Here is a 27325-nt window from a genome sequence, read left to right on the forward strand (position 1 = left end):
AACAAGTTTTAGGAGGAGTGGCTGAGGGAACTGGGGTTGTTTAGCCTTCAGAAGAGGAGGCTGAGGGACCTTATCACTCTCTACAACTACCTGAAATGAGGTTGCAGAGAGGAGGGAGCTGGCCTCTTCTCCCAAGTGACAGGCTATAGGATAAGGGGGAATGGCCTGAAGCTGCGCCAGGGCAGGTTCAGGCTGGATATCAGGAAAATATTTTTCAGAGAAAGAGTCATCGGGATGAGTCACCATCCCTGGAGGTGTTTAAAAGACGAGTAGACAAAGTGCTTTTGGCACATGTTTTGGTGGCAGATAGGAATGGTTGGACTTGATGATCCAGTGGGTCTCTTCCAACCTGGTTATTCTATGATTCTATGATTCAATGATCCAAGAGGTCTTTTCCAACCTTGTGTTTCTGTGATTCTATGATTAGTAATTTTTCTGTAGTTCACAGTGCAAATGTAATAATCTATGGTTATGATAAACATAGGAAAATTTTAAAACTACATTATGCTTTTATATATTCTAGACCTATGCCAAGGCAAGAAGAGAAAAGGAGGCAAAAATGATGGGAGTAAGAAAAGCCTATTAGAAAAAAAAGACTCTAGCTCTACACTTTCCATCCTATTAAGAGGCATTTGGAGAATGTGGGATCCCATAAGTGAACAGAGTAGAAGAAGAGATGGAAATTATTTTTAAAAAGGTTGACAAGTAATTCTCCTCTGTGATGACACAAATCATCTGTGCTGATCTTGGCAGGTGCTTATTTAAAGGCAGGTTACTTAAAGGTCCTACAAAGAAATCTGTCTATGTAATTTTGTGCCCCAGGGTGTGATATTTCCTTTACTTTTAGCAACCTTTCTCAGAACAACACATAATGCTGTAGAAGGGATTGGGGATTAATATCCAAGGCTGATCTGAAAATTCATAGATAATCACAGTTTTTTTCCTTTTATCTTCTTTTTCTCGTTAAATATCAATGATGTTTTAATAAAGAAAAATAAGGAACAGTCTAAGTTCAGAATTATGTTTTTAAATTGCTTTAGTGTCTTTAGTAACAAAGAAATCAGTTCAAAGGAAAATGCTGTAATGATTTTTATTATTTTCATAAAGGGTCTGGCTGATTTGAGAAGGGCTGTGGCAGGTATAAGACTAGAAGCAAGCCAGTCACTGAACAATAGGGGGAAAAAAAGTTTCTCTCTCTTGCTGCATCCATTTTCGTAAGTACATACACACCAGGAACATTTTTTAATACATCATATTTTCTGATTTTGTATAGTTTTACAGAAAAAATACTTGTCAGGAAAAAAACACTTGCATCTTGCTTAGCAGACTGAATAACTGTTCTTTGAAGCATTTCCCTCTTTGTGTCGACAGATTTTTAGAAAGGACAAGTTATGTGGACTTACTGTTGTGTGGACTTACTGCTATGACCAAGAGATGCTTTAGAGTGTTCAGGTTTTAATAGCTGAGGAGGCTGTTATCATTTAGGAAACTGTGTGTAATTATCAAGGAAAGAACAATACTGTGTCCATATCAACACAGAGAGTCTGAGAACCAATTGGAGGAAAGAGACATTTAGAAGTTTTGTTCTCCTTTCCTGCAGAAGAGAATCAGCAGAGGATGGCCTTTGTGTATTTATTTTGCAGCAGATGTAGCACTTAGACTCTCTGTATGTACAGTTACACCTGGAATTAAAAATCATTTTGTTTACTTTAAAATCATTTCAAGTAATCAATATAGATAGTGCAGCCAAGGCAGAGATGCCAATGATCTGAAGACACTGAGAGTCAGTTTTCAGTCAGTATATCATGTTGAGAAATAACTGTAAGGCAGAAAAAAGTACTGCACATACAAACATAGAAAGAAATATGTCACTGATAGGAATTCTATCCACTTGCCTGAATTAGCAGAGCAGTTCCCATTGGGCTCCAAAACCACTTTTTCTTATTTGTTCAAAGACCTTTCCACCACTAAAATGAAATCTTCCTTTCTTTCTGTTCTCCATATCAGCTGTCACCAGGGAGATATTAGCAGAATAAAGATCAGGCAAAGAGTTCTAGAATGTTATTGTTGCCTTTTTAAAGGTAGCTTTTTCATCAGGTTTGTCCCTTAGTCCTTACAGGAAGAGACTAAAGCACAAAATGACTGAAAAAAAACCTGGAAGCCCGTCTTTCAAGTACAAAATTCTGTACCAGCACACCAAAGCCTTCCTGGTTCCTCATTCAGAATAACGGGAAGATAAGGGCCTGCAGATGGGTGTCAGCTACATCAGAGCGCTGATCTCTGGAGTGATTCATATGCTGATACTGTAGCTCTGCATTTAGTTCCACTTTGACGCTTTTTAATCATTTGCAACATAGAAGTAATTTCAGAGGTAGAGGTGTTCACAGGTGAACAATCTCCATTACTGTGGGATCAACTTGGTGAACAGCTATTTCCAGCAAGCCACACAAAATGGTGATAGTAGGACATAAGAGTGTATATATAAAGATCACTCATAAAATTTAAATGCACAAACACATGCCAGTGCTCTACAGTACTCTATCAGGATGGTTGAACTAAAAGCATTTTATGCCAAAGTGTCCAGAGGACAGGCCGGGAGAGTTGGGATTGTCCAGCCGGGAAAAGAGAAGGCTCCAGGGAGATCTTATTGAGAACTTCCAGTACCTGAAGGGGGCATGCAAGAAAGCTGGGCAGGGACTTTTTACGAGGGCGTGCAGTGATTGCATGAGGGGGAATGGCTTTAAATTGGAAGGGGAAAGATTTAGATTAGACATTAGGAAGAAATTCTTCACAATGGGCTTGGTGAGGCACTAGAACAGGTTGCCCAGGAAAGCTGTGGGTACGCGCCTCCCTGGAGGTGTTCAAGGCCATATGGGATAGGGCCTTGAGCAACCTGATCCAGTGAGAGGTGTCCCTGCCCATGGCAGGGAGGGTGGAAGTAGACGATCTTTAAGGTCCCTTCCAACTCAAATCATTCTATGATTCCATGATTCTGGAAAAATTGTGTCCCAGAATGGGGTATCAAGTTGATTGAGATTCAGAAAAGCACATGAAAGCAGTGCTTAAAATGTCTCAACATAGTTTTTCACACTTAATGTATATCAGAGTTAATCTGCAGATTAATCACTTCCTAGCATTTATTGACAATTTTAACTGGCACTATAAAATACAGTTCCTAGATTCCAAAAGAAAGTTTCTCTATGTAGCATTCCCCAAATAAATTAATATTAGTATTTTGAATTTGCTTTTCAAAATTCTATCAATGATAGTTATTTCTATAATTCAATATTCTTGTTGAGGTTTTAATTTTCTTTTCATATCTGTGGCATCTCTTAGTGTTCCTCCTTTATAATGAGGTTAAGTTAGTCTGCCTCTTTGACAGTTTCTTTATTAGTCCATGTTAAAGCAACTGAGGAAGAGTGACCAGACAAGCCTTTAATTTATTTTGTAGTGAATATTAAATATTCCAATAAGGCTTTGCAATTTTTCCTTTGTCACACTGGCAGAAGGGATGTGATCCTCCTGAAAAGTGCAAACTGCTTCCAGCATTAGCAGGAAGGTGCTTGTAATTCAAATTATCTGTGATAGTTGGCTCCAGAAAAGGGAAATTCAGGTAACATTTATTTGTTTTTCTTTTAATTGTATGGCATTGTTGTGTCAGAAAGGAGAAAATGCAGTTATACAGAGAGAACCACATGAACTATAGAAGTAAAAACATTTGCTGATACTTAGTCAGCCAGTAGTCCAGAATATTTTAGTGTACATCTCAGTGTGATAATATTAGATCATCACAGTCTGCAGGTGAAAGTGTGATTTGATGATATATTGAACACTGAATGATGCAGAATTTCTCCACTGTTACTGCTCTTAAAGAAATACCCCTGGAACAAAAATTTGTTAGGTTATCCATTGTGAATATTTTCTGTGTTTTTCAATATATTTCCTTACCTATTATGTATTCTGTATTAATACAATGTAGCGTACACTGCAATAATGCTCTGCACTTGCTATATTTCCTGTTATCTGGGCATCTCAAAACGTTGTTTAAACACTGACCCTTGCAACATATCTTGTAATATGAATAAGTGTTACAATTTCAAATGGACAAACAGATATGGAGAAAATGTGAATGATTCATTCCAAATTATGTAGCAAATATTACAACTGAAGAAAAACCTGTTATTTACACTCATGGAGCCTCTCCAAACTCTGTATTCCTTGTATTGTGTCAGATGGGGAACCGTTGAACGAAGAACTCTTGCAATATGTTTAATGACACCATCATTCCCATACTTCTGCACTATTTCTTCTTGTTAGGTTACATAATAAGGTGTTTAATAGCACACATTTTGTATTTTGTTATATGCACTTGTTGTGTATGTATAACTTGGTACAGACTCTGTCTTTTAGTGTAATAATACAGTACTTAGCTTACAAACTTAAGGATCACACAGATGTCAGATAACTTATTTTTCCCCTCTTTATCTTCCCATACTTTTATAAACAGGTAAGTTTTAAAAATATTAGCTTTAAAAGTTGTCAGCAACACAGCAATGTCTTATAGCAGAGGCTGGTATATATTTTTTTCATGGATTTTTTAAAAACTCTTGAAAACTTCTTTCTGTGAATGTAAATGTTCACAGTTATGCACATTGTATGACTTACTTTCTATGACTTTCTATGGCCTCCTTTTTACCTAAATTTTAAGCCTCCAGCTACCACATTCTTAAGAAAGTACCATAAAGCTCACCATAAAGCTCATATGCTTGTAGATATGCAATGCATTTCAGTAGGCTGAAGGAATTACGTACTGTGAGATTTCTGTGTGTCATAGAATAGAGGTGACAGAGGATTCTTTGTAACTAAAACTTCTTTCTTTACCCAGATCAATAAAATGCTATATTCTCTCATGTAATCTGGAAGTTTCTCTAAAACATAAATTTGGACTTTGAGTAATACTCTTAATAGCTCTCCCTCTGAATGCATTTTTCATATCTGTGCTTGTATTCTTATTTTTTATTGATTAAAAATGCACTAGGTGTTTACACAAGTGGATGGATTAAGCTTTGTGTCCTACTTCTCAGGATACATTCAATACGTTAAATACATAGAAATAGACTTAAGCCCTTTTTGGTTGTTTGTTTTAAAATCTCACTGTGTATTTTCTGAATGTTATCATCAGAACATTACTATGCATTTATAGGAATTAAGGTGTAGTTAAAAATGTCTTTAATGTTTTGAAGAAATTGCATGTGAAAAAAGTGTTCTACCTGATTCTGCAAAGGCGCTGATACCAACTATCGTTCTGCACACTGAAAATTGAATTAGAATCAAGCTACAAAGCATATTTTACAATAAAATTGTGCTCTGAAGAACTGGATAAAATATTTTTAGTTTATGTATGTTTATTCCAGTTTCAAGTGTTATTGAAAAAAATATGATGCTATTTTTGAGCTAAAAGAGATAAATAGGTCAATACAGTATTTTCTAGGTAAAAGTTTTCCTGTTTCTTCGTTCTTTTCTAGGTTTATGCTGATTTAATGTATATTTTAGAATATTTAGATGTGATATCTATGTAATTATTTTTTCATTTAACCAAAGAACAACTGTTCATTGCATTTGTTCTAAATTTGAAAAGTAGCCTAACCATAAGCCATGTTTATGTCTGTATAGAAAAAAGTTGGGAGAGAGATCATGTTTACTACTCTGAAGCTAAGTGTGTCTCGCTTTCCTCCAGAGAGGCCCCTGGGGACACATTCTAATACAGGCTAAGCAGTGCCATGATGTGGAGAATTCTTGTAGGTGGCAACAGGTGCATCAGAGATAAAAATCCAATCCATTATGAAGTTTCAAAAAATGGGTGGATGACTCTATAGTGAGACATTCAACAGCTTTCTCAGTTTTTGAATCAAAACTATGGTAGAAATATGGTAGATATTGTGAGACTTGACTTTTAGGGAGGATTTATTTTTTTTCTGAAATAGTTGTCCTTGCCTGTACTGTGACTGAATTTTTCTGTACTTACTACCCTCTGCTGCAGCTTATTTACATGCTTGTTGAAACATTTAGAGTTTGTGCCACTTGGCAAAACTAGTGTCATTTTTTTGTTGTTTCTTTTCTTACTTCTAATAGTGTTTAATGCTTTAGGATGGTATCATTACATATAGAGGAATTCACCCTCTTTATGACATAAAAGGGATTTGAAATAGACATTAGCACTTAGAAATTTCACATCCTAGAATCATAGAAACATGGAATAGTTTGGGTTGGAAGGGACCTTAAAGATCATCCATTTCCAAACCCCCTCCCATGGGCAGGGACACCTCCCTCTATACCAGGCTACCCAAGACCCCATCCAACCTGGCCTTGAACACCTCCAGGGGTGGGGCAGCCACGACTTCCCTGGGCAACATGTGCCAGTGCCTCACCACTCTTATGGTGAAGAAATTCCGCATGTCTAGCCTGAATCTGCCCCTCTCCAGTTTATGCCCATTGTCCCTAGTAGAATCACTACAAGCCTTTGTGAACAGACCCTCTCCAGCTTTCTTGTAGCCCTTTTCAGGTACTGGAGTGTTGCTATAATGTGTCCTTGGAGCCTTCTCTTCTCCAGGCTGAAGAAGCCCAACTCTCTCAGCCTGTCCCCTCATTAGAATTGCTGTAACCTTTAGTGTTCTTTTCCATTTATCATAATAAAAAAAAACCACCAACAAACAAACCAAAAACAAAACCACAAAGCAAAAGACAATGAAACCCCAAGCTTCATTGTTATTAGTGTTTTAAGTGTTGAATGCAGTCTCCAAAGGTTTCAAGTCATAAAAACTAATAATTCAATTCATCATGCTATGAAGTGGTCAGAAACTATTTCATGATTTCTAAAAAACAACAAGTATTCCCACTGTAGTGTTAATGGCAAGTAAGAAAGCAATCTCTAATTAAAACAAAAAAAGGAATTAGTTCTGATTTTTTTTTTTAATTTTGCATGATTCAGGTTACTACTTCTGTTGCTTCTTCTAGTTACTACTTCTCAATTCCAGTTACTACTTCTCAAGAGAAAAGATAAAAAAAGAAACCTACCTGCCAAACACATAGTTCTGTTGCTGATGTATCTGCAAACTTATCTTGATTGGTATATGAAAAATATATAGTGTGTCTTTGCATTTTGATTTCATGAGAAAGAGTTGTTTTCTTCCTAAGAGTGTTGCATTTGATTATTTGTGCTTGTGCAGGGTTTGTGAACGTGAAGCTGCACTGGAATCAGCCCTGAGAATGTTGCAGCAATTCTATCTGGATCTCGAAAAGTTCCTTGCTTGGCTTACAGAAGCTGAAACAACTGCAAATGTCCTGCAGGATGCTACACACAAAGAAAAGATACTTGAGGATGCCAAAACAGTTCGGGAACTCATGAAACAGTGGCAGGTAAGTCAAATGCTTCAGTTTAGAGACATGTCAGGTACCCAATGTGGTGGGTTTTTTCCAGTGTGCATCTACTCAACCAAACTGAAATTGTTTTGAAAAAGAGAATTAGTTCTATACTAACCTTTGAAGTGTTGCTTTGGTAGTTGTTGCAGGGATCTAAGTTCCATTACATTATACTCTGAAATCTACCATTGCTACACTGGAGAAAAGTGGATTCTGAACCACATTTTTAATAGCGATCTGTCTTTATGCTAATATTTTTATAGTAATATACCTTAAATCTTCATGTGTTTCTGAGTTCAGTTGCATCATCCTGAAAAGCAGATTGCAGTGGAAGATAGTTCTAGACTGAGTCATTCATTTTCAATATAGCCTCTCTTTTTATATTCTCCAAATTAGATTTTTGGTTTTAATGGTGCTAAAACAATTGAATTATGAAATATTTGCAGAAGTCATTTTTGATGTGATAATTGAAAAATTTGGCAAAATAGACATAACCAAAAATTTAATTCAAATGCTTCATTTTTATCTGTAGTGAAGCGTTGTTGACCTGGTTATCTTTTCAGCTATCTTGGGTGGGTTTTTTTAATTTCCTCATAATAACCATCCCGAGCTACAGATAAAAGGAAAAATTAATGCATACAAGTTCTTCCCTCCTTAAATAGTTTATGAAAAACATAAAAATATCTAACGTGAACAATTGCTTAGAGCTGTAAGCATTCTTCTGAAGATTTTTCTACACTTCAGTTAAGATGAAAGCAGTGCATTTGTTTACTCAGTAATACAATGTGTTAATGTGTGTGAAGCTGTTTTCATGACTGCAGGTTTTTCTGAAGACTTTGCCTTATTCTCAAATGATGAACAGTGATTTTGTAGCAATTCAGCATTACTGGAGGGACATACATGCAGAAAACAAACTTACAAGGATATATGTTTTTCCACTAGTAGCTGATAGATTTTTCTGATGATGTGTAGGTGTATTTAATGGACAATTAAAAAAAAAAGTCTGTTGAAAACAAAGCATGGAAATAAATTAATGGAGGCTATGGCTACAGATACACTGGCAAGTTAAATATGTACTTGATCCTTCTCTGGCAGCTGAGACCAACAAAAAGTAAAAAGACACATCCATGTTTATGAACTGTTGTACAGCTCATGTAGTCAAATATTATGCTATGGTTCATTTTATATAAAATTTTCCATTAAAAAAATAAATAAATTGAATGACAAGGAAATTATTCAAAAGCAAAAACCAAAAAGTTTGTGTAATAGTCTGACAGTGCTTAGATGTAAAAATAATTAATTAATTAATATGGGTAGTATTTGCAATAGTCATAACAGTGCTCTGTATCAATAATCTTCATTGTAAAATCTTTTGCTGTGTAAATTGTACATGTATAAAACCAGACACATTCAAATACAGTCTACGTCCTTAATATGTTTTTAAGATCTAGGATGCGTAGTATAACCACAAACCCTGCCTCAGCATAGAAAAGATCGTAAATGCTTTCATCCAGGATTATAGTTTTCCACTTCTTTTTTTCATATTAGGTCTTTTTTTTTTCCTGTCATAAGCCAAGCTGAATCCAGGTCATAAGTGCTTAAACAAAATGGTAGTTCCTGATTAAAGGCATTGTCTCAAAAGTCTTTTGAAAGAAACTTCAACTATCTAAGTTTATAGAGTCTGTAGAAGGTATTGTTAAATATGACATATGGACTTAGATCTGCAGTCTCTGTCTTGTTCTTTATGCAGTTGCATGGACTTGGATAATGTGAAAATAGTCATTAGCAATCCTGAAAAGTTGCAATTCTGTTTTAATCTGCTATTTTTAGGCCTTAGATATAAAGCAGAATTTTGATAAAGAATTCAAGTTCAGTAGTATCTGTATCTCCTTGTCACTAAAATGTTTATCTTGTCTTTGGTGATCCAGCAGTTCTCTGCTTTACACTTTCAAGCTTTAATTTATTATTTGAAACAACTAGGAAAATAATGTCTTGATGTGCAGAAAGTGTTTTATATAGCAGAAGTTGCTTGTCTTGGAAAATCTCATGTTTTTAGGGGTTTCTTTTGCTTTTCATTTTCAGAAATCATTAGCTCAAATATCACTAATAAAGATTAATCTTCCCCTAGTACTTAGCAGTTCATTTAGTAGCAGAAGGAGAAGAGTGAGACTTACATAACTGCACATTCTAATTACCTTATGATGTAATTATATATAAGCTGTTTAATTATAAACTCCTTGTTTGTTTATATAAGCATATATTTGCCTGCACCATTTGTCTGAACTGACAGCAGTGGTAGTTGAGGTGATTCACGCAGTTAGGGTAGTTTCTGGAGAATATTCAAGGATACGAACAAGTTACTCCAAGGAGTTGTGTAATTATGAGCTGCTCTTTATTGTCTAGTCAAAATAAATCATGTGTCCCCACGAGGCCTAGTTTGATAAGTAGCCATATGAGGGAGATGAAAATAATTAATTTCACTTTCTGCTTTGGTACTTCTGGTGATATGAACTCTCAGCTGTATTAATTACTGGTTTGTTTTTTAAGCAATAATTGTATGTGACATTTTATACAGTTTATGCAATGCTAGGTATAATTTTGAAGCTACTGTGGATTTATTCTGTTATTTTGTGAATGCAATAATTTAATACTGAGCCTGTAGATTAATTTAATCACAGTTTTATTTTACTGAAATTTGAGAAAGAATACTACATGTGACACCAATTGTATTTAAACAATATCTGGAGGAACTTCTTTATTATATACACTAGTTACAAAATGTATCTGAAATAAGCAATGATGACTGATGAATTCTTTGTAGTGTAGACTAAAAGTATGACAGCATATGATAAATGAAGCAGAGTTAATAAGTCTGGCATGAAATACATAGCAAATTTATTTTTATTACCACCTTCATGCTCACTTAGCCTATAACCTAAGTCATTTTCCACTAGATACAGAAGTTTTTCTGCTGATATTATGAAAAATATGCAGTGACTTAAGTTATAGCCAAGAACGTATAGTAAGGGCAGAAGCTGTATTTTCTGACAGTGTTGTTTATGTCTAAAACAAGGGACATGAGCAGCAGGCAACAGCAACTCTTCTGTTCCTATCAATAATTCAAAGTTTGTTTTTAAGGTGTCCAAACAGTTTTTTTTCTCAGTAGTATAAAGGGGAGGGAGATACATGCTCCTGACTTTTCTCAAATATTTAGCAATATAGGTTCTCTCATATAATTTACATATAACTGCCCAGCACGGTTGATTTTGTGACATGATATATGGATTAGATTATGAACCTGACTAACATGCAAGAGAGAGTACCTGTAACATCCTTGCTCAGCTCAATTGACTTCACTAAAATATATTTAATAGTAATTAACTTTCTAATATTTCCAGGCTGTGTTCTGAGACATTTTCTCGTCCATATCTGCCTGAATAGTTCTCTGAAAGCTTTAAAAATAAAAATGTAATTTTTTTCCCTCACCTATTTTTTAAAAAGCCTAATCACACAGATTTACCTTTTACACTAATATGTTAGCAATTCTGAAATAAAACCTGTTCCATAATACCTGAAATGGATGGAATAACAAATGTCAGAGCTATCTTACTCCACTGAGTAATAGAAGAGAAATTTCAAAATCTAAGTTTTAACACCAGTGCTATTACAGCCCAGTCTGAGATTGGACGTGATATTATCTCTGAGTGAAAAGTTATCGTGTGGATTTTTTGAAATACTGGATAATATTAGTTTGAAAACACCTGGTCAAGAATTTTTCTGTCTTGTGATTGGTGGTCATGAGGGAGAGGAATAATGTTTCTTTGTTGTTAACAGCAAGTGCTGAACTGACCGAGCAAAAGCTCTATGAACCTTGACTTGCAGTTTTGACAGGCATGGAATTCCTGACCAAAGGGAGAACTCCCTCGTGGCCAGTGACTGTGTTGTGATTACGCTGCTCATTTGCAAACAGTTCACATCAAATGCTTGAATCTGAATGTTTTCTGTTAGAGCTAAGTGCCTGCTCACTTGTCTAATACTAGAAAAAATGTTCTTCAGCTTCCTTAGAGTCATTTAAATTTGTCCTTAAACTTTAATCTGGCACATTTGTGGCATGATTCAAAAGATGGAGTTTCCGAGCCCCCTTGCTTTCTAACACTACCCAACGAAGTGGGAGGCTAGATGCGGCTGGGCAAGGATTCCGAGATAATAACTCAATAACAACTGGATAGTTATTATTAAGCAGGTATTCCCTTTATTATTAGGAGTGCTGGATGTGTGGTGGATTGATCCTCCAAAAACGCGCATGCCAAGCAAGAAAAGTGTGCATCTTTTATATTACAGATCTATGCATATTAATTTCTTCACCTGAAAAGGTATTACATATTCATTCCTTTTCCAAGAGTCATTACCATATCTTTACACCCATGTTTGCATATACAGTCCACTGAGTAGTAGTGAGGACCACCTCCTGGGGTCTAAAGATGAAGGGGGTGCAGCCCAAACTTTGAGAAAAACAGTCCTTTTTCTGCTGGCACAGCAATGTGGATTCCAGGCTTCTTTATCTTGTCTTGTGGGATGCCTGTTACTTGCACAGCTGGTCCCCCTTTAGACAAACATCCCTCAAGGCACATACTGCTATGGGATATACAAGTTTAGACAGTTGCTACAGATCAAGGCACAAGCTCAGACATCAGTCCCCTTTTAGAAAGAAAAAATACATTTCTCAAGGCACATACGACTATAAGACATCCTAACTTAGACAATTACTGTTGAGTAATACACAAACTTAAACATTTGCCACTTATCAGGCAAAAGCATGTCACAGCATCTTAGGGTGTATTCAGCAAAGTGTTGCCAGCAGGTCGAGTCTGGTGACCTTTCCCCTGTGCTCAGCACACACTTGGAGTTCTGAGTCCAGGGTTGGACTCCTCAGAACAAGAGACAAAGACGCACTGGAGCAATTTCATTGAAGGACAACAACATTGATTAAAGGGTTTCAAGCATCTTTCTTATGAGAAGCTAAGAAAGCTGGCACTGTCCAGCCTAGAGAAGAGAAAGCTCAGAAGAATTTTGTCCAGGTGTATAAATACCTGACAGGGAATGTGTAGAGAAGATTCTTCTCGGTAGTGCTCAGTGACAGGTCAAGAGGCAGTTTCAGCAAACTGAAACACAGGAAAAAAAAACAGTGTGGTGATAATGGGCAAATAATGAAACACACTGTCCAGACAGGTTGTGGCATCTCCATTAATGGAGATCTTCAAACCATGGTTGGACATGGCCTGCTCTGAGCAGGGGGATTGGATAAGATTATTTCCAGAGGTGCATTCCTACCTTGACTGTTCTATGATTTTTGTGATCTCTGATCTGATCACATAATCAGTGGTCAAATAGACAGTCATTCTGTAACGTATTTATTTTTTTACTTAAATATACAAATGGAAAAGCTTTAATATAAGAAAGTAAGAAACTGAAAACTATTGCTATTTCTTGAGGAAATTTCATAAGCCTCTCCCAGGCTTCCTCTCCCAGGAAGTCCCAAGTAATGAGTTTTAAGTGAGTGAGTAGGAAAAGTGGGTAGTTTTAGCCTAGAGAAGAGGAGGCTGAGGGGAGACCTCATTGCTCTCTACAACTACCTGAAAGGAGGTTGTAGAGAGGAGGGTGCTGGCCTCTCCTCCCAAGTGACAGGGGACAGGACAAGAGGGAATGGCCTCAAGCTCCACCAGGGGAGATTTAGGCTGGGCATTAGGAAAAAATTCTTCACAGAAAGGGTCATTTGGCACTGGCACCGGCTGCCCAGGGAGGTGGTTGAGTCCCCTTCCCTGGAGGTGTTTAAGGCACAGGTGGACAATGTGCTACGGGGCATGGTTTAGTGTCTGATAGGAATGGTTGGACTTGATGATCCAGTGGATCTCTTCCAACCTGGTTATTCTAGGATTCTATGATTCTAAAGAGAAAAAAAGATCAAGTGACGAGATCACAGAAAATAAAGATAATGATATATTTCACAATTACTCTTATCAGTGGAAACTGATGGGGAGATTAAAAGGCAGGCAATGAAAGTCTTACAAGCATTTTTCAGAGTACCATAAATTAAAATTGAGGGGTTTTTTTCCTTATGGGCAGAATTGAAATCTGCAACGTTTGGCCTCTAAGTATTTTTTTCTCTTAATCTATTACTCTTAGAACAAAATTAAAGGTTTGCTCAAAAAGTGTCATCCAAACACGAGTGGTGAGTTGCTTGAAATAATTATGTTTTAAATGGGATTTATTTTGGTAAATTTATTAGCATATTATCAGATTGATGCTTCTGCGCAAACAGTGTGGAAACTGATAGCACAGTTCTGGATTGGGACCTCCTACAGGCAGCAGTCCTCTAATTAGGTCTGTTCACACTGAGTTCCTAGTTTGCTGATGAGATCACATATTTTGGTAAAAGAATAGTGTTTTGTTTTAATACCTGTCTTTTTAATTTAATTTATTGGATGGAGGCGAAAGGTGCTTTATAACATAAAAGGTAGCTTCTTGTAACACTAACAACATATTGGTGTATAGTATTTATAAATGTGCCTGTAGAGCAGGACAAAGATGGTATCTATGTTTGATCAGCTGAATTTGTGGTGTGTTTCTCCTTCTCAGAGAAGTAACAGTTTTATTTAAAAACTGTTTATTAGTCACACTTTATGTGGTTAAGCGCTATGGTATAATATTGGTATTCTAGTATTCCTGCTATCTTTTGAGACTGTGATCTTGCTCCATTCAAATAACAATAGCAGTTTCATTGTCACTTCCATATAACAGTGTACTTGGATGTAGGTTTGGCCTTAAAAAGCGGGAACAGGAGGCTTTCAGTGAAGGGAGGAATAACACAGAAAGAACAGAAGAAAATCTGGGAAACAGAGCAGCTATGCAGAGTCAAGTTACTACATAGTGCGATGTTAGTGGAAAGTTGAATACTTTCAGAGAAAGGTTTAGATGCTGATGATCAGCAGGGAAGACAATCCCACTGCTGCTCTCCTTAACTGGTTATCAAAGAGAAGCGGTCAAGGAATCAGCAATAAAACAGATAGGTAGATCTTTTCTCAAATGTTTTATTTCAATTAGTTCAGTTTTGATAACCTTTATCATAAAACCAGAAAATGTATCAGTGTTATAGCTTATCTAGGGATGCTGTGACAAGGCCAAACTCAATAATCAATGCCAATTTGATTATTAAGCAGGTATTGCTTTAATAAATAAATATCGGCATTGGACACTCAGGGAGTTATTTCACCTTATGTGTGTGTCCAGGCTGGTTACAGGACTTTTATAGTGGTTAAACATACATATTCATATAGATTGCAGGAAACGTTGGTTAAGCATACATAGATCTCATTATTACATTGGCTAAAACGTACACAAAACTCATTATCACATCTTATCACATCTTATCACCCCCTCTGTATGTGCATCACAGTTCCTTTGTGTTTTCAGAATCCTTTTATGCTCTTTATCTTATCTCCTTCCTCATTGTGTCCTCTTGGTGAGCTCAGGTTTGTTCTTTGTTTTTTCATTTTCCTCGGCTCTGAGCATCAGTCAGAGATAAGTTTCTTTAAGATACACAAGACTTGATTTATTGCTTGTTTCAACTAGTAAACAAGCTAAACTCCTGTTACAATTATATTCTTTCTAACTGCAAACTGGCCAAGATTTGATTCTCATTATTCTTATTATTGTTTAAGCTAATTCATTTCCTTAACGTAATGATTTATTCCTTCCTTCACTAGGTGTGGATACTTTAAGGTTGTATTCTGCTTCTGCCATTCCTGTTTCTGAACTTAAAACAAACCCCTAATTGATGCTAATTTTCTTTTGGAAGGTAAAAGGCTTAGAGTGAGATGTAAGTATTCTTAAAACTTATTATCAGGAAAACAAACAGCTCTCAATTGTCAGAAATCTCACATATAAAGTGGATGTTTACATACAAGAAGGAAGATAAATTTCTTCCTTTAATTTCTCATTTGATTATACTCTGAAATCAAGGTAGAAGAAAAATCCTGTTTGTCAAATGTAATAAAAACCAGTCATGCTCACTTGATTGAATTATGTTTTTTCTCTTTAGAGGTTTCATTGAGCACATCAGAAGCATAGTCCTGAGTTTTCACTTTCAGCAGATCGGCATTCAAACACTACACAGATTTTCTTTTTTTTTTAAACACAGATTTTTTTCAAACACAGAATAGATGGGAAAAGGTTTTATAGCATTAAGTGTGAGGTTGTATTGTATTAAGTAAGATCATTAGAGAACAGTGTGGAAAATATGAAATACAAATGGGATAGAATGGTTTGCCATTCTTTCTGAATAGAATCATAGAATAGTTACGGTTGGAAGCAACCTTAAAGATTATCCATTTCCATACCCACTGCCATGGACAGGGGCACCTCCCACTAGATCAGGCTGCTCGGGGCCTCATCCAGCCTGGCCTTGAACACCTCCAGGGATGGGGCAGCCACAGCTTCCCGGGGCAGCCTGTGCCAGTGTCTCACCACCCTCATCGTGAAGAATTTCCTCCTTATATCTAGTCTAAATCTTCCCCTCTCCAGTTTATACCCATTTTCCCATATCCTATCACCACAAGCCTTTGTGAACAGTCCCTCCCCAGCTTTCATGCAGTCCCCCTTCAGGTACTGGAATGTTGCTATAAGGTCTCCTCAGAGCCTTCTCTTCTCCAAGGTGAACAAGCCCAACTCTCTCTGCCTGTCCTCATATGGGAGGTGCTCCAGCCCTCTGACCATCTTTGTAGTCTTCCTCTGGACTCTAGGTTTCAATTCCTACATTTTCTCCTGACCTTATAATTTCTCTAGAATGCCTCACCCCTGTTTGTATAGACTTTTCTAAAGCAGCATCTCTCACATCCAAAGAACCACGTGGATGTGTTGTCTCATAATCATACTAAGCATATGTCACGTTTTGTGGTAGCCTATCAACCTGAAGTGGCAGGAATGAGATTGAGTGATTGCCAAAAATTTGAAGAATTCTACCATTTGATCTTTCTGTGGTCATTTGTGTTTACTGATACAGTCTAATCTGCCATTTAGTTCTTCAGTTTACTTTTTACTGTTTATAGCAGATTTATTGGAAAAGTGAACAATCCATAGAAACTGTTTGCAAATACCCAATGGTAACTTTTAATATATTCTTGTGATGAGTTTTAAAGATACCTGTGCCTTTTGCACTTATATCTCATGCCATACTGTTCAAAACACATGGATGAAGTGCACATATTTTTTTTTAGTGAGACCAGATAGGTATTTTCCCAAAGCAGATAAAAAGAAAAATGCCTGTATTGTGATTATTAACATGTTAATAGTAAATATATAAATGATATAGTGCATAATGGAGGAAAAATATCAATTTTGGTTTAAGGCAGATACCTTCCTGAATATGTAAGAAGACAAGGCTTGCAAAGATTGCAAATAAGGAATAAAATAAAATCACAAAGGTTTTTCTGAGACAAGTTCTGCCTCTTTTATGAAAGTTTTTAAGGCTGTACTGAGAAAAATATTTGTCTTCTAAGAAGCGCTGCTCCACCAGGGGAGGTTCAGGCTAGACATTAGGAAAAATTTTTTCACAGAAAGGGTCATTGGGCACTGGAACAGGCTGCCCAGGGAGGTGGTTGAGTCACCTTCCCTGGAGGTGCTTAAGGCACGGGTGGACGAGGTGCTAAGGGGCATGGTTTAGTGTTTGATAGGAATGGTTGGACTCAATGATCCGGTGGGTCTCTTCCAACCTGGTTATTCTATGATTCTATGATTCTTTTCATTTCTATGAGTATACAGCTGCCATAGCACAGGTTTTCTGCAAGTGAATTTACCTGTTTTCACAATACTAGTTATTTTGTTTTAGGCACAGTGCAGCAGTTTTATACTGTAGCGTGGTAAATACCACTGCCTAAACTGACAGTGTATTTGATGAGAGTAACTTTGTAAATATGATCACCAAGTGAGAGCCCCATGTCATTTTCTGTCAGAAGTTCAGACTTTCTTTCTTCCAGTGGCTAACAAGAATTTTAATCTCTTCTATCAGTATGAAGTTCCAAATGTGCATTATCCTACTGTGGCACATCCATTTGAATCTTTTATTTTCCTTGGATACTGTCTCATTTTGTGTTTTCTTTTGGGTGCTTGATTCCAATTTATTGATGGTCACCACAGAAATTGCCATTTATGCCACACATGGAATTATTTGGTTGGGTTTTTGGTTTTTGTTTTGTTTTTTTTTTCTTTTACTGGCATGATTAGTAGTACAAAAGTAGTATCTCAGTCTGTTTTGTAATGGTTCCAGTGAGTACATCACCTGTGATCACTGAAAATAATAGCAACTTTCTGGAGGAAGACCTTTGTACTTTGTGGCAGTGTTGCAATTATGTTAGGAGATTCTAAACTAATGCTCAAGATTTCTCTTCAGGTAAAATGCATGTTGTTTGGCAATGCTGGAAGGTCAGCCTTAAAATATGGTTACTTATTATAGTTTTGCTATGTTTTGTCTCGGTAAAATTAAATAAATTTGGGCTTATCTTCTCTGAAACTGTTGGTCAAATGATTATATTTTCAGAGGTTGAATATTTTAACAAAATATGTAGTCACTCATATGTGCTTTAGTACTCTTACTAGGGCTTATAATTTCTGGTCTTGTGTGGTCAGTTCTCTGGTTTTATGTGTACTTTTCTGTGTGTGGGAATCATATGATGTTATAATATCTACCAAGTACCTGATACCGTGAAACAAGCTAAACTCAATAATCAATGCCGATTTGATTATTAAGCAGACATTGCTTTAATAAATAATATGACATCTGGACACACAAGGAATCATTTCACCCAATGTGTGTGTCTGTTGAGGTTGGTTACAGGACTTTTATACTGGTTAAACATACATATTTATACAGATTCCGAGAAACACTAGTTATGTATTCTGGAGATATTGGTTAAACATACATAGAACTTATTTTCATATCTTATCACCCCCTCTCAAATATACACCACAGTTCCTTTGTGTCTTCAGAATCCTCTGATGCTCTTTATCTTATCTCCTCATTGTGTCCTTTAGGTGAGCTCAGGTCTGTCCTTTGTTTCTGCTGGGGGACTGTCCTTGTTTCAACTAGTAAACAAGCTAAACTCCTGTTACAATCACACTCTTGCCAAGATTTGATTCTTACTATTCTTAGTGATTTATTCCTTCCTTCATACCATAAAACAGCAATATTGAGCTGTTTTGCACGGGTTCGGATGACATTATTTAGAGCCTATGACAATGGAAATCAGATGTAGGCTCACATAAATTCTATTATATAGGTTCTTCTGTTATATGTGTTATATTTTTATATATATTCTACTATCCTTCATATCTGTTCTAATCTGGTTTTAGGAATATACAGTTTCAAATACAGTTCACCTTGTGATTCTATTAAAATAACCTTGTCATCTGTGGATTTTCTTTAGGTGAAGTTAGGAGGATGTGTTTTTAACATTGGTACAGGAAGCCACAAACTCTTCTGTTTGTGTCAAGGTATCAGTTGTTACATACTGAGTAACCAGATTATAGAAATATGGTAGTGTCATCTCTTCTGTGCTTTATCTGCCTTTACATTTTCTAGGGGCCATATAACCAGTGTATCTGTCACCTCGCCTTACTGGAATACTGGAGGTGACACGGTTGAAGAGTCAGGTTCTGACACCTATTTTTAGGGGTCAGCAGTGTAAGTATGGAGCAAATATCTGAGCTCCCACTAAGACTGGCAGAGTTGGTGGAATCTAGAAAGCTTCTTGGCTTGCCAAATGTAGTTATACCGTTGTCTTCATCTCGGTGACAGTGCAACAGCAGCTCTTGTTTGTACCTCCTCACACCATGAAGAAATGTTCAAGAGGTGTTTCTGAACTTGCATTACCGCAGGAGTTTGTGCCACCCATCTCAGCTTGGTTGCAGTACCTGTTCCTCCTAGTTCTGCACAGACAGTGGTAAGAGAAAAGCGTTTCTGGAAGACAGTTTAGCCCAGCTGCGCTGGAGCTGTTTACCCTCTGGAGAAGCATATGTCTCTCTTATTTTCTTTTACCTAGAACGGATTGAAGTGCTTATAGTTACATGTAGGTCCTACCACTCAAAGGATTTCTAAATTGTGCAGTTCCCCATAAGGTGATAGAAGAGAAGCAAAATGTGAACTCAAACTGCCAAGATCACTTTTTCATCAAATGATGACCACAAATTTAGTCATAGGTAACTATGAACATATATGAAGATATGCCTAGAAAGTTTTCTTCTGCCAAATCACTCCAGGTTTTCTGCTGATCCATCAGTCCACACAAATGTTCTATAAATCACTGAGCATTGACTTTTTTGTTTTGGTTTGTTTTTTTTTCCTCTGCCTTGCTAAGTAATGTTGTTCTAGCTCTTCCTACCTCTTTGTTGTTATTAGGTGGGAAAAATGTTGATGTTTTCTGCTTTTCTTGTGCTTCTTTTCTATAGAAAATCTCCTTGAAGCCAAATATTTGTTCACTTAGGTGAATCAAAGAAATTTACACTCAGTAGTTAATTTAACTATCAAGTCAAGTGTCCTTTATTCAGCTCTGGAGAAGCATCGGGATTTGTCCTCAGAGCGCTTCTACCCAACAGTGATTTCAGAGAGCATTATATACACAGAGTTGTCTTCATATTCATAGTTTTCGCATGAAATGACAAGCACACCTTATTCCTGGAACTTCATTGCTTGTCCAGGAGGTTAAAATTAATCTCATCCAGACTTGTTAAAGCTTGGCCATGTCCAACCAACTAGTCTTAACGATTCTGGACAAGAAGATAAGGGTCGTTATTGTTAGAATCATAGAATTATAGTATAACCAGGTTGGAAGAGACCCACCGGATCATCGAGTCCAACCATTCCTATCAAACACTAAACCATGCCCCTTAGCACCTCATCCACCCGGGCCTTAAACACCTCCAGGGAAGGTAAATCAACCACCTCCCTGGGTAGCCTGTTCCAGTGCCCAATGACCCTTTCTGTGAAAAATTTTTTTCTAATGCCCAGCCTAAATCTCCCCTGGTGGAGCTTCAGGCCATTCCCTCTTGTCCTATCCCCTGTCACTTGGGAGAAGAGGCCAGCACCCTCCTCTCTACAACCTCCTTTCAGGTAGTTGTAGAGAGCAATGAGGTCTCCCCTCAGCCTCCTCTTCTCCAGGCTAAACAACCCCAGCTCTCTCAGCCACTTCTCATAAGACCTGTTCTCCAGCCCCTTCACCAGCTTTGTTGCTCTTCTCTGGACTCACTCCAGAGCCTCAACATCCTTCTTGTGGTAAGGGGCCCAGAACTGAACACAGGATTCGAGGAGTGGTCTCACCAGTGCCGAGTACAGAGGGAGAATAACCTCCCTGGACCTGCTGGTCACGCCGTTTCTGATACAAGCCAAGATGCCATTGGCCTTCTTGGCCACCTGGGCACACTGCTGGCTCATATTCAGTCGGCTGGCAACCAACACCCCCAGGTCCCTCTCCTCCAGGCAGGAGGAGAGGTTACCTTAGTCCTCAATCTTGTATTAATACATTGCAGCTGCTAGTTATCGGGGTGGTGGCTTTCTCACCGTGTCAGAAAAAGCTTGTCACATCTGCAGTTCGACTGGGGTAGTTGTCGGGATACCACATTGGGCACAGCTATCAAGCCTACTCCGTGGCTACCATAACCGATCAGATTTTTGCCCATTAATTCTTTGTGCAGTTCTGCTATATGCAGGAGTGAGTGCTACTGCAAGTCACTGGGGGGAGGGAAGGGAGCAGGGTGAAGGTTTCCTGCACAAAAGCATGGAAATCCATTAGCTTCTTGTTGCTGTAGCCTATTAACTATCTGGGTAGCAGTCAATAACAGAGCCCAGGGAAATGATTTTTCTTAGTACTAAAAAATGAGGCAGAATAGTCCTCACGAAGGGAAGCATTGTAGGCAGTACATTTATCTCCTACTCTGTGTGTTATTTCCAAGTATGTGAAAGGAATATGATGGTCATTTCCTTCAGACTTGGGGAATCCTTGTTCTTCTCTCTTTGCATTTACTATCTCTTGTCACTTTTCTGTTAGATACTTTGGTCACAGATTCACAGAATCGCCAGATTGGAAAAGACCCACAGGATCATTGAGTCCAGCTATTCCTATCAATCACTAAACCATGCCCCTCAGCACCCCGTCCATCCGTCTTTTAAACACCTCCAGGGAAGGTGACTCAACCACCTCCCTGGGCAGCCTGTTCCAGTGCCCAATGACCATTTCCATGAAATTTTTTTCTGATGTCCAGCCTGAACCTCTCCTGGTGGAGCTTGAGGCCATTCCCTCTTGTCCTGTCCCCTGACACTTGGGAGAAGAGGCCAGCTCCCTCCTCTCTGCAACCTTCTTTCAGGTAGTTGTAGAGAGCAATGAGGTCTCCCCTCAGCCTCCTCTTCTCCAGGCTAAACAACCGTAGTTCTCTCAGCCACTCCTCATAAGATTTGCTCTCCAGCCCCTCACCAGCTTTGTTGTTCTTGTCTGGGCACATTCCAGAGCCTCAACATCCTTCTTGTGGTGAGGAGGCTGGAGGAACGTCAGGTGAGATATGAAAGTGAATGTCCATTTCTGCCTCCATAAATTAGCTTTCAGCTGACCAGATTAAGGCGTCTAAAACAAAAGGCAGTATTTATGAACAAATACAGCAGAGAAAAGAATTTACATTGCTTATCAGCTGCTTGTTTAGTTTGGTTTTAGTCTGATATTCCAGTAGTCATCAGAGATATTAGCATGTGAGTGAAAATGTCTGGACTCTTGATGTAAAATAAATGACTTCAATTCTGTACTGTCTGTATAGTTGAAAAGATAATGCAAAATTGAAAGAGTCTGTGAGTGCCAAGAAGCATGCTCATTAATCCGTTCAGAAGATAATATTTTTATTTGCTTATACATTTCTTACTTAACAGATTTTTTCATGTTAGAAGTTCTATAGCTAATAGAATCTTGATAGACAAATTTTTACCAGTCAATAAAATCTTCTATCCGGTTAAACTGAATAGTTTGTTATGAAATAACTGAATTAAACCTCAAAAGAGGCAGAATTTTCATTTCTGATATCTGCATCAGGTATTACAGCATTTTAGGAGAATATTGCCAATGGAGCAAATACGAGAGTTAACAAGTAACTAAGCAGATTAAAAATATAATTATGTCCTTTCCAGAAATACTATATACTGTCTATGATAGTAAACCTACTCACTTTTAATTTCTTCCTCATCCAGTTTGGTTGACACAATTTTAATGTCTGTTTTTCTGAAACTACTTTTTTTTCAGCAGAAAAGAATAGCGAGATGCACTTCCTAGAGGACCAAGTAGAAAATCCAAAACCTTGAATCACTAAATTTCATTGCTGAACTTCAAAGGTCTTTTGCTGGGGAAAGCTTACATTTCTCCTGCTCTTTTTTGTACTGTTTATATCAAAGTGTATTTCACTGATCTATAAATGGTGTGGCAATTCCATTCTTCCCATAAACTGGAAATATGCTGGAAGCGGCCAGATCAAAGTAATGAAATAAACCTGTTCTCGGTTATATTACACCAATTATGGACAAAACAGTACATTAACCTCAGCAGATCATCTCTTATTTTTAACTGCAGCACTCCATACCTCATGAATAAGAGCTGCAACACTGTTTACATCCCAGCTTGTTGATTGTGTTAAAAAAAGAGAAAAATTTAGCCATTTTATTTTACCCTTCAGTTTGTGGCCCCTGGAATACTATGAAGGGTTAGCTCTACCTGAAAAATAGTGCCAAGAAATGTTATTTCTGAAATGGGAGCTATTACGTGACAGCTTGTTATCTTGTTTTCCCTGTTAGACACCTAACCTACACGTTTTACATGCAGGTGTTGCTGGGCTGTGTGCTGCCTCAGGTAAAAACAGGATGATTACCTAGTTTTAATCCAGCTCTGTGATGGGGGCATGAAAGAAGAAAGGCCTCATGTTGTCCTTAGAGCAAATTTGCAGCTGCAGTTACATTTCCACAGCAATGAATTCCTTGTACTAAGCCTAATCCTTCCAGACTCAAGTCCTGCTGCTATCAAAAGGAATTTTACAGATCGTCAACACCTATTGTATCTGACACAGTGTAGAGATTGACCCAGGTGCTGGTGTGAGATAGAGGAAAGGGATAGGAAGCTATGGATTTTGTTTTAATTATTATTTTATTTTATCTGATTTTTTGAGGCTTCCTTACATAATTTGGGGTTCTTTTTCCTAAATATTTTTCTAAGTTCTTTATAGAACCAGACTGGAAATCGGCATTTTCCATAATATGCAGGAGCAAATACTTAGAATAAAATATACTAATATGAATCAGGTTTGCTTAAGTTAAAAAAATACTTTTTATTCTCAATTTCTTTGTCCTGATGTAGTTTATGCTCTTTCATTGTTATGTAATTTTAACTGTAAGTATAAATAATTTGAAGCAACTAGAGACAAGTGGGACATGACAGATATAGAAAAATTATTTTATGGATTTATTTAAAAAACTCAGTAGAAATCTGTCTTTATTAACGTGCTTTTTTTGCTGATGATTTCTCTGTTTTCATTATGGCTTATAGCACTGTAAATTAATTTAACATGAAAGGATAAAAATGTTGCTTTTCAAATGTTTCTTATTAAATTATGAAAAAAAATATTACAATAAATAATAGAAAAGGATGCCTCTGGTAGAAGCTTCTGTTTGCTCAATTATTGCTGTACCAAGAGTGAATTATTGCAGAGCTAACTTGGAGGCAATATTACTGCAGTTACATTACATAAAATAGATGAGCTCAAAACTTCAAAAACAGCACAAAAAAAGCAGCACAGACTGGATCCTTTGAAAATTAAATTTCTATTTATATTTCTGTGAGAGGCTTGGACAAGACAATTGGCTGGAAGTGAAGCTACTCACATCTCAAGCGTTGTGGTAATTAAGTGAAAAGCAAATGTGGTTAATTTCGTTGATACCCTGTATACACCAGCTCACTGTGCCAGTGATTTCAGGTCAGGATATGCTACATATATCTCACAGGATGACTGTAAGCATGGTGGAGTACTTTGCCTTGAATTTATAAGGTGTATGGTTTGGCAGAAAATAATCCTCTAAGTTACCAGAAGGATGCTGATACTGTTGTCAGTCTTAGTAAAATATCTGTCATTTTGTATTACGTGACAAGAGACTCTTTTGTTACATTTTTTGGTCTTGGCTCTGTTTTTTGGTCTTCATATGGCAGGTACAGGATATTTGCAATATAACTCTGTTGCCTGGGGTGTTAACAACATTTCTTCTGCTTCAGGGAATATCTCAGTTCCATTCTTTTGCAATCATCTGATTTAGCTTCAAGAATGGATTGTTCTAAACTTATTCCTCTGTACTCTCTCTGATTAGAACTTAAGTTAATTAGACCTTAATTTAAAGAGATGTCACACCATACAAGGTGAGTAGTACAGGCATTATGACTCTCAGATTACTGATGTGTTGTCTATCTTACACATCAGGAATAAAATGATAGAAAAGAAAATATTTGAAACCATTGACAATCAGATATCTAGTAAATTAACACCAATTTACTTATTCTTAATTACTGTCACTGTAATGACTCCTTTGATACTTAATTTTATGTAAGGCATAATGTATTTAAAATATATATATATTTTAAAAATAGTGATAAAATACGCAAGTCATAGGAACACAATAAAATACAGTACTGAATAGCTTTAGTGATACAATAAAGCTTTTTGGTTTTTTTTTGTCTTGAGTTGCTGTCAATGTTTCTGGTTGTTATTTTGAAATCAGCAAGATGCCTTGGGAATGTTGATTTACAGGTGAGAAGTAAAAGACACATATAATGTGCCAGAGGTATACATATAATAAATTTGCTATAGATATACACTATTGTAAACTATACAAATGCTCAGAGTGTGTGTATGTATACATATATATATGCACGTATATAGTTTTCTGTACATTTATTTTTAGAACAAAGTATTCACATTTAACTGTCAGTCTCTAGTCTAGTATTTTAGGATACACTTCTAGGATAGTATTTCTAATACAGTGCTGACACTGAGTAAGTAGACTTCAAGCAGAGAGCTATTAGAAGATAAAGCATAATTTATTCTGCAATGTTGTTGATAGTTACAGTCTCGAAGATAAAATGTTTACAAGTTTTTTTTACAAATGTCAGTCGTGCCTTCTTACTGGCCTGAAGGAGTTGCTGGTCCACAGTAGAAAGTGGCAAGAAAATGTGCTGTGCCACAGAGAATGCTGGGAGACCCTGAACACTTTCCAGGATCTGCAAACAGTACTCCCCCACACCACTTCTTTCCAACAGTCTTGTAAAAGGTGTTGGGATAGCCGTTTATGGTTTGCTTTATTCCTGGTCCTTTTAAGTTTGGGTGTTCTGGGAAATGAGTGGAAGAGAGAAATTTGTGTTTTCCCAAAAGATTACTCTTCTTACTTACATACGCCCAGATAAATAAACAAATAATGTTTATGCTTAGCCATCTTCAAGATCATATTTTGTGACAACAAATGTTTGAAATTGTGTTATACTGGAAATCTTAAGATAAGAGCTGTACACATCCACTTGGGCAAAAGCAGAAGCCACGCTATATGGCCTCTGTATGAAGCTAAGTGATACTGTTCTTGTTAGGGATAATAAATAGTGTTAATAAATTTCTCCTGCACATTCTACTGGACAAAATTATTTGCTATTTTTTTTATAATTTAAATAAATTATATTGACACTATCATAATTGTTTCACAGAATATTAATTTGAAACAATTCCATTTCATCACCCTTTTCAGGCGCAGAGAAATACCGTGCTATTTTAAGTTATTTTGTGGTATACATATGATATCCATTTTAAGTTAAAATAACAGTAGAAGTAGGTGGGGTTTATTATTATTTTTTTCTTTGGTCCTTATATTTTGCCCTAGCAGCTGTATCACTCAAAAAAAAAATTCTGAGAAACAAATTTCCAAATTCCTTTTAGAATTAACATTTTGCTGAAGAAGTTGTAGGTAGTATCAGAGTACATTAGTCCCATAAAAGCAGACCATTGCATCCATAGAGGTATGTATGCTTATTTGAAAATTTGTTACTAATAGCTGATATTACTTTTTATTTTCTGTGTAGTTGTTTTGCTGCCGTTAGTGCGTTAGCATCTGTAGGGTGAGGGGAAATGTCTGTAATATTAATATCACAGAATCACAGAATCACAGAATCACAGAATCACCAGGTTGGAAGAGACCCACCAGATCATCGAGTCCAACCGTTCCTATCAAACACTAAACCATATCCCTCAGCACCTTGTCCACCCGTGCCTTAAACACCTCCAGGGAAGGTGACTCAACCACCTCCCTGGGCAGCCTGTGCCAGTGCCCAATGACCCTTTCTGTAAAGAATTTTTTCCTAACGTCCAGCCTAAATCTCCCCTGGCAGAGCTTGAGGCCATTCCCTCTTGTCCTGTCCCCTGTCACTTGGGAGAAGAGGCCAGCACCCTCCTCTCTACAACCTCCTTTCAGGTAGTTGTAGAGAGCAATGAGGTCTCCCCTCAGCCTCCTCTTCTCCAGGCTAAACAACCCCAGCTCTCTCAGCCGCTCCTCGTAAGGCCTGTTCTCCAGCCCCTTCACCAGCTTTGTTGCTCTTCTCTGGACTCGCTCCAGAGCCTCAACATCCTTCTTGTGGTGAGGGGCCCAGAAATGAACACAGTATTCGAGGAGCGGTCTCACCAGTGCCGAGTACAGAGGGAGGATAACCTCCCTGGACCTGCTGGTCACGCCGTTTCTGATACAAGCCAAGATGCCATTGGCCTTCTTGGCCACGTGGGCACACTGCTGGCTCATGTTCAGTCGGTTGTC

General features: G+C 37.4%; 1 protein-coding gene across 4 annotated transcripts in view; it reads left to right on the plus strand.

Moving 5' to 3' along the window:
* The window catches only part of DMD (dystrophin), a 1224073-nt gene that overhangs the window by 965627 nt on the left and 231121 nt on the right, over window positions 1-27325 (plus strand). For all 4 annotated transcript variants that reach the window (XM_069873469.1, XM_069873460.1, XM_069873489.1 and 1 more), the window contains one exon: window positions 7227-7416. In XM_069873469.1, the coding sequence (XP_069729570.1) occupies window positions 7227-7416 (190 nt within the window). The remainder of the gene's footprint in view (window positions 1-7226; window positions 7417-27325) is intronic.

This window comes from Phaenicophaeus curvirostris, chromosome 1, assembly GCF_032191515.1.
Source record: "Phaenicophaeus curvirostris isolate KB17595 chromosome 1, BPBGC_Pcur_1.0, whole genome shotgun sequence".
Lineage (NCBI taxonomy): Eukaryota > Metazoa > Chordata > Aves > Cuculiformes > Cuculidae > Phaenicophaeus > Phaenicophaeus curvirostris.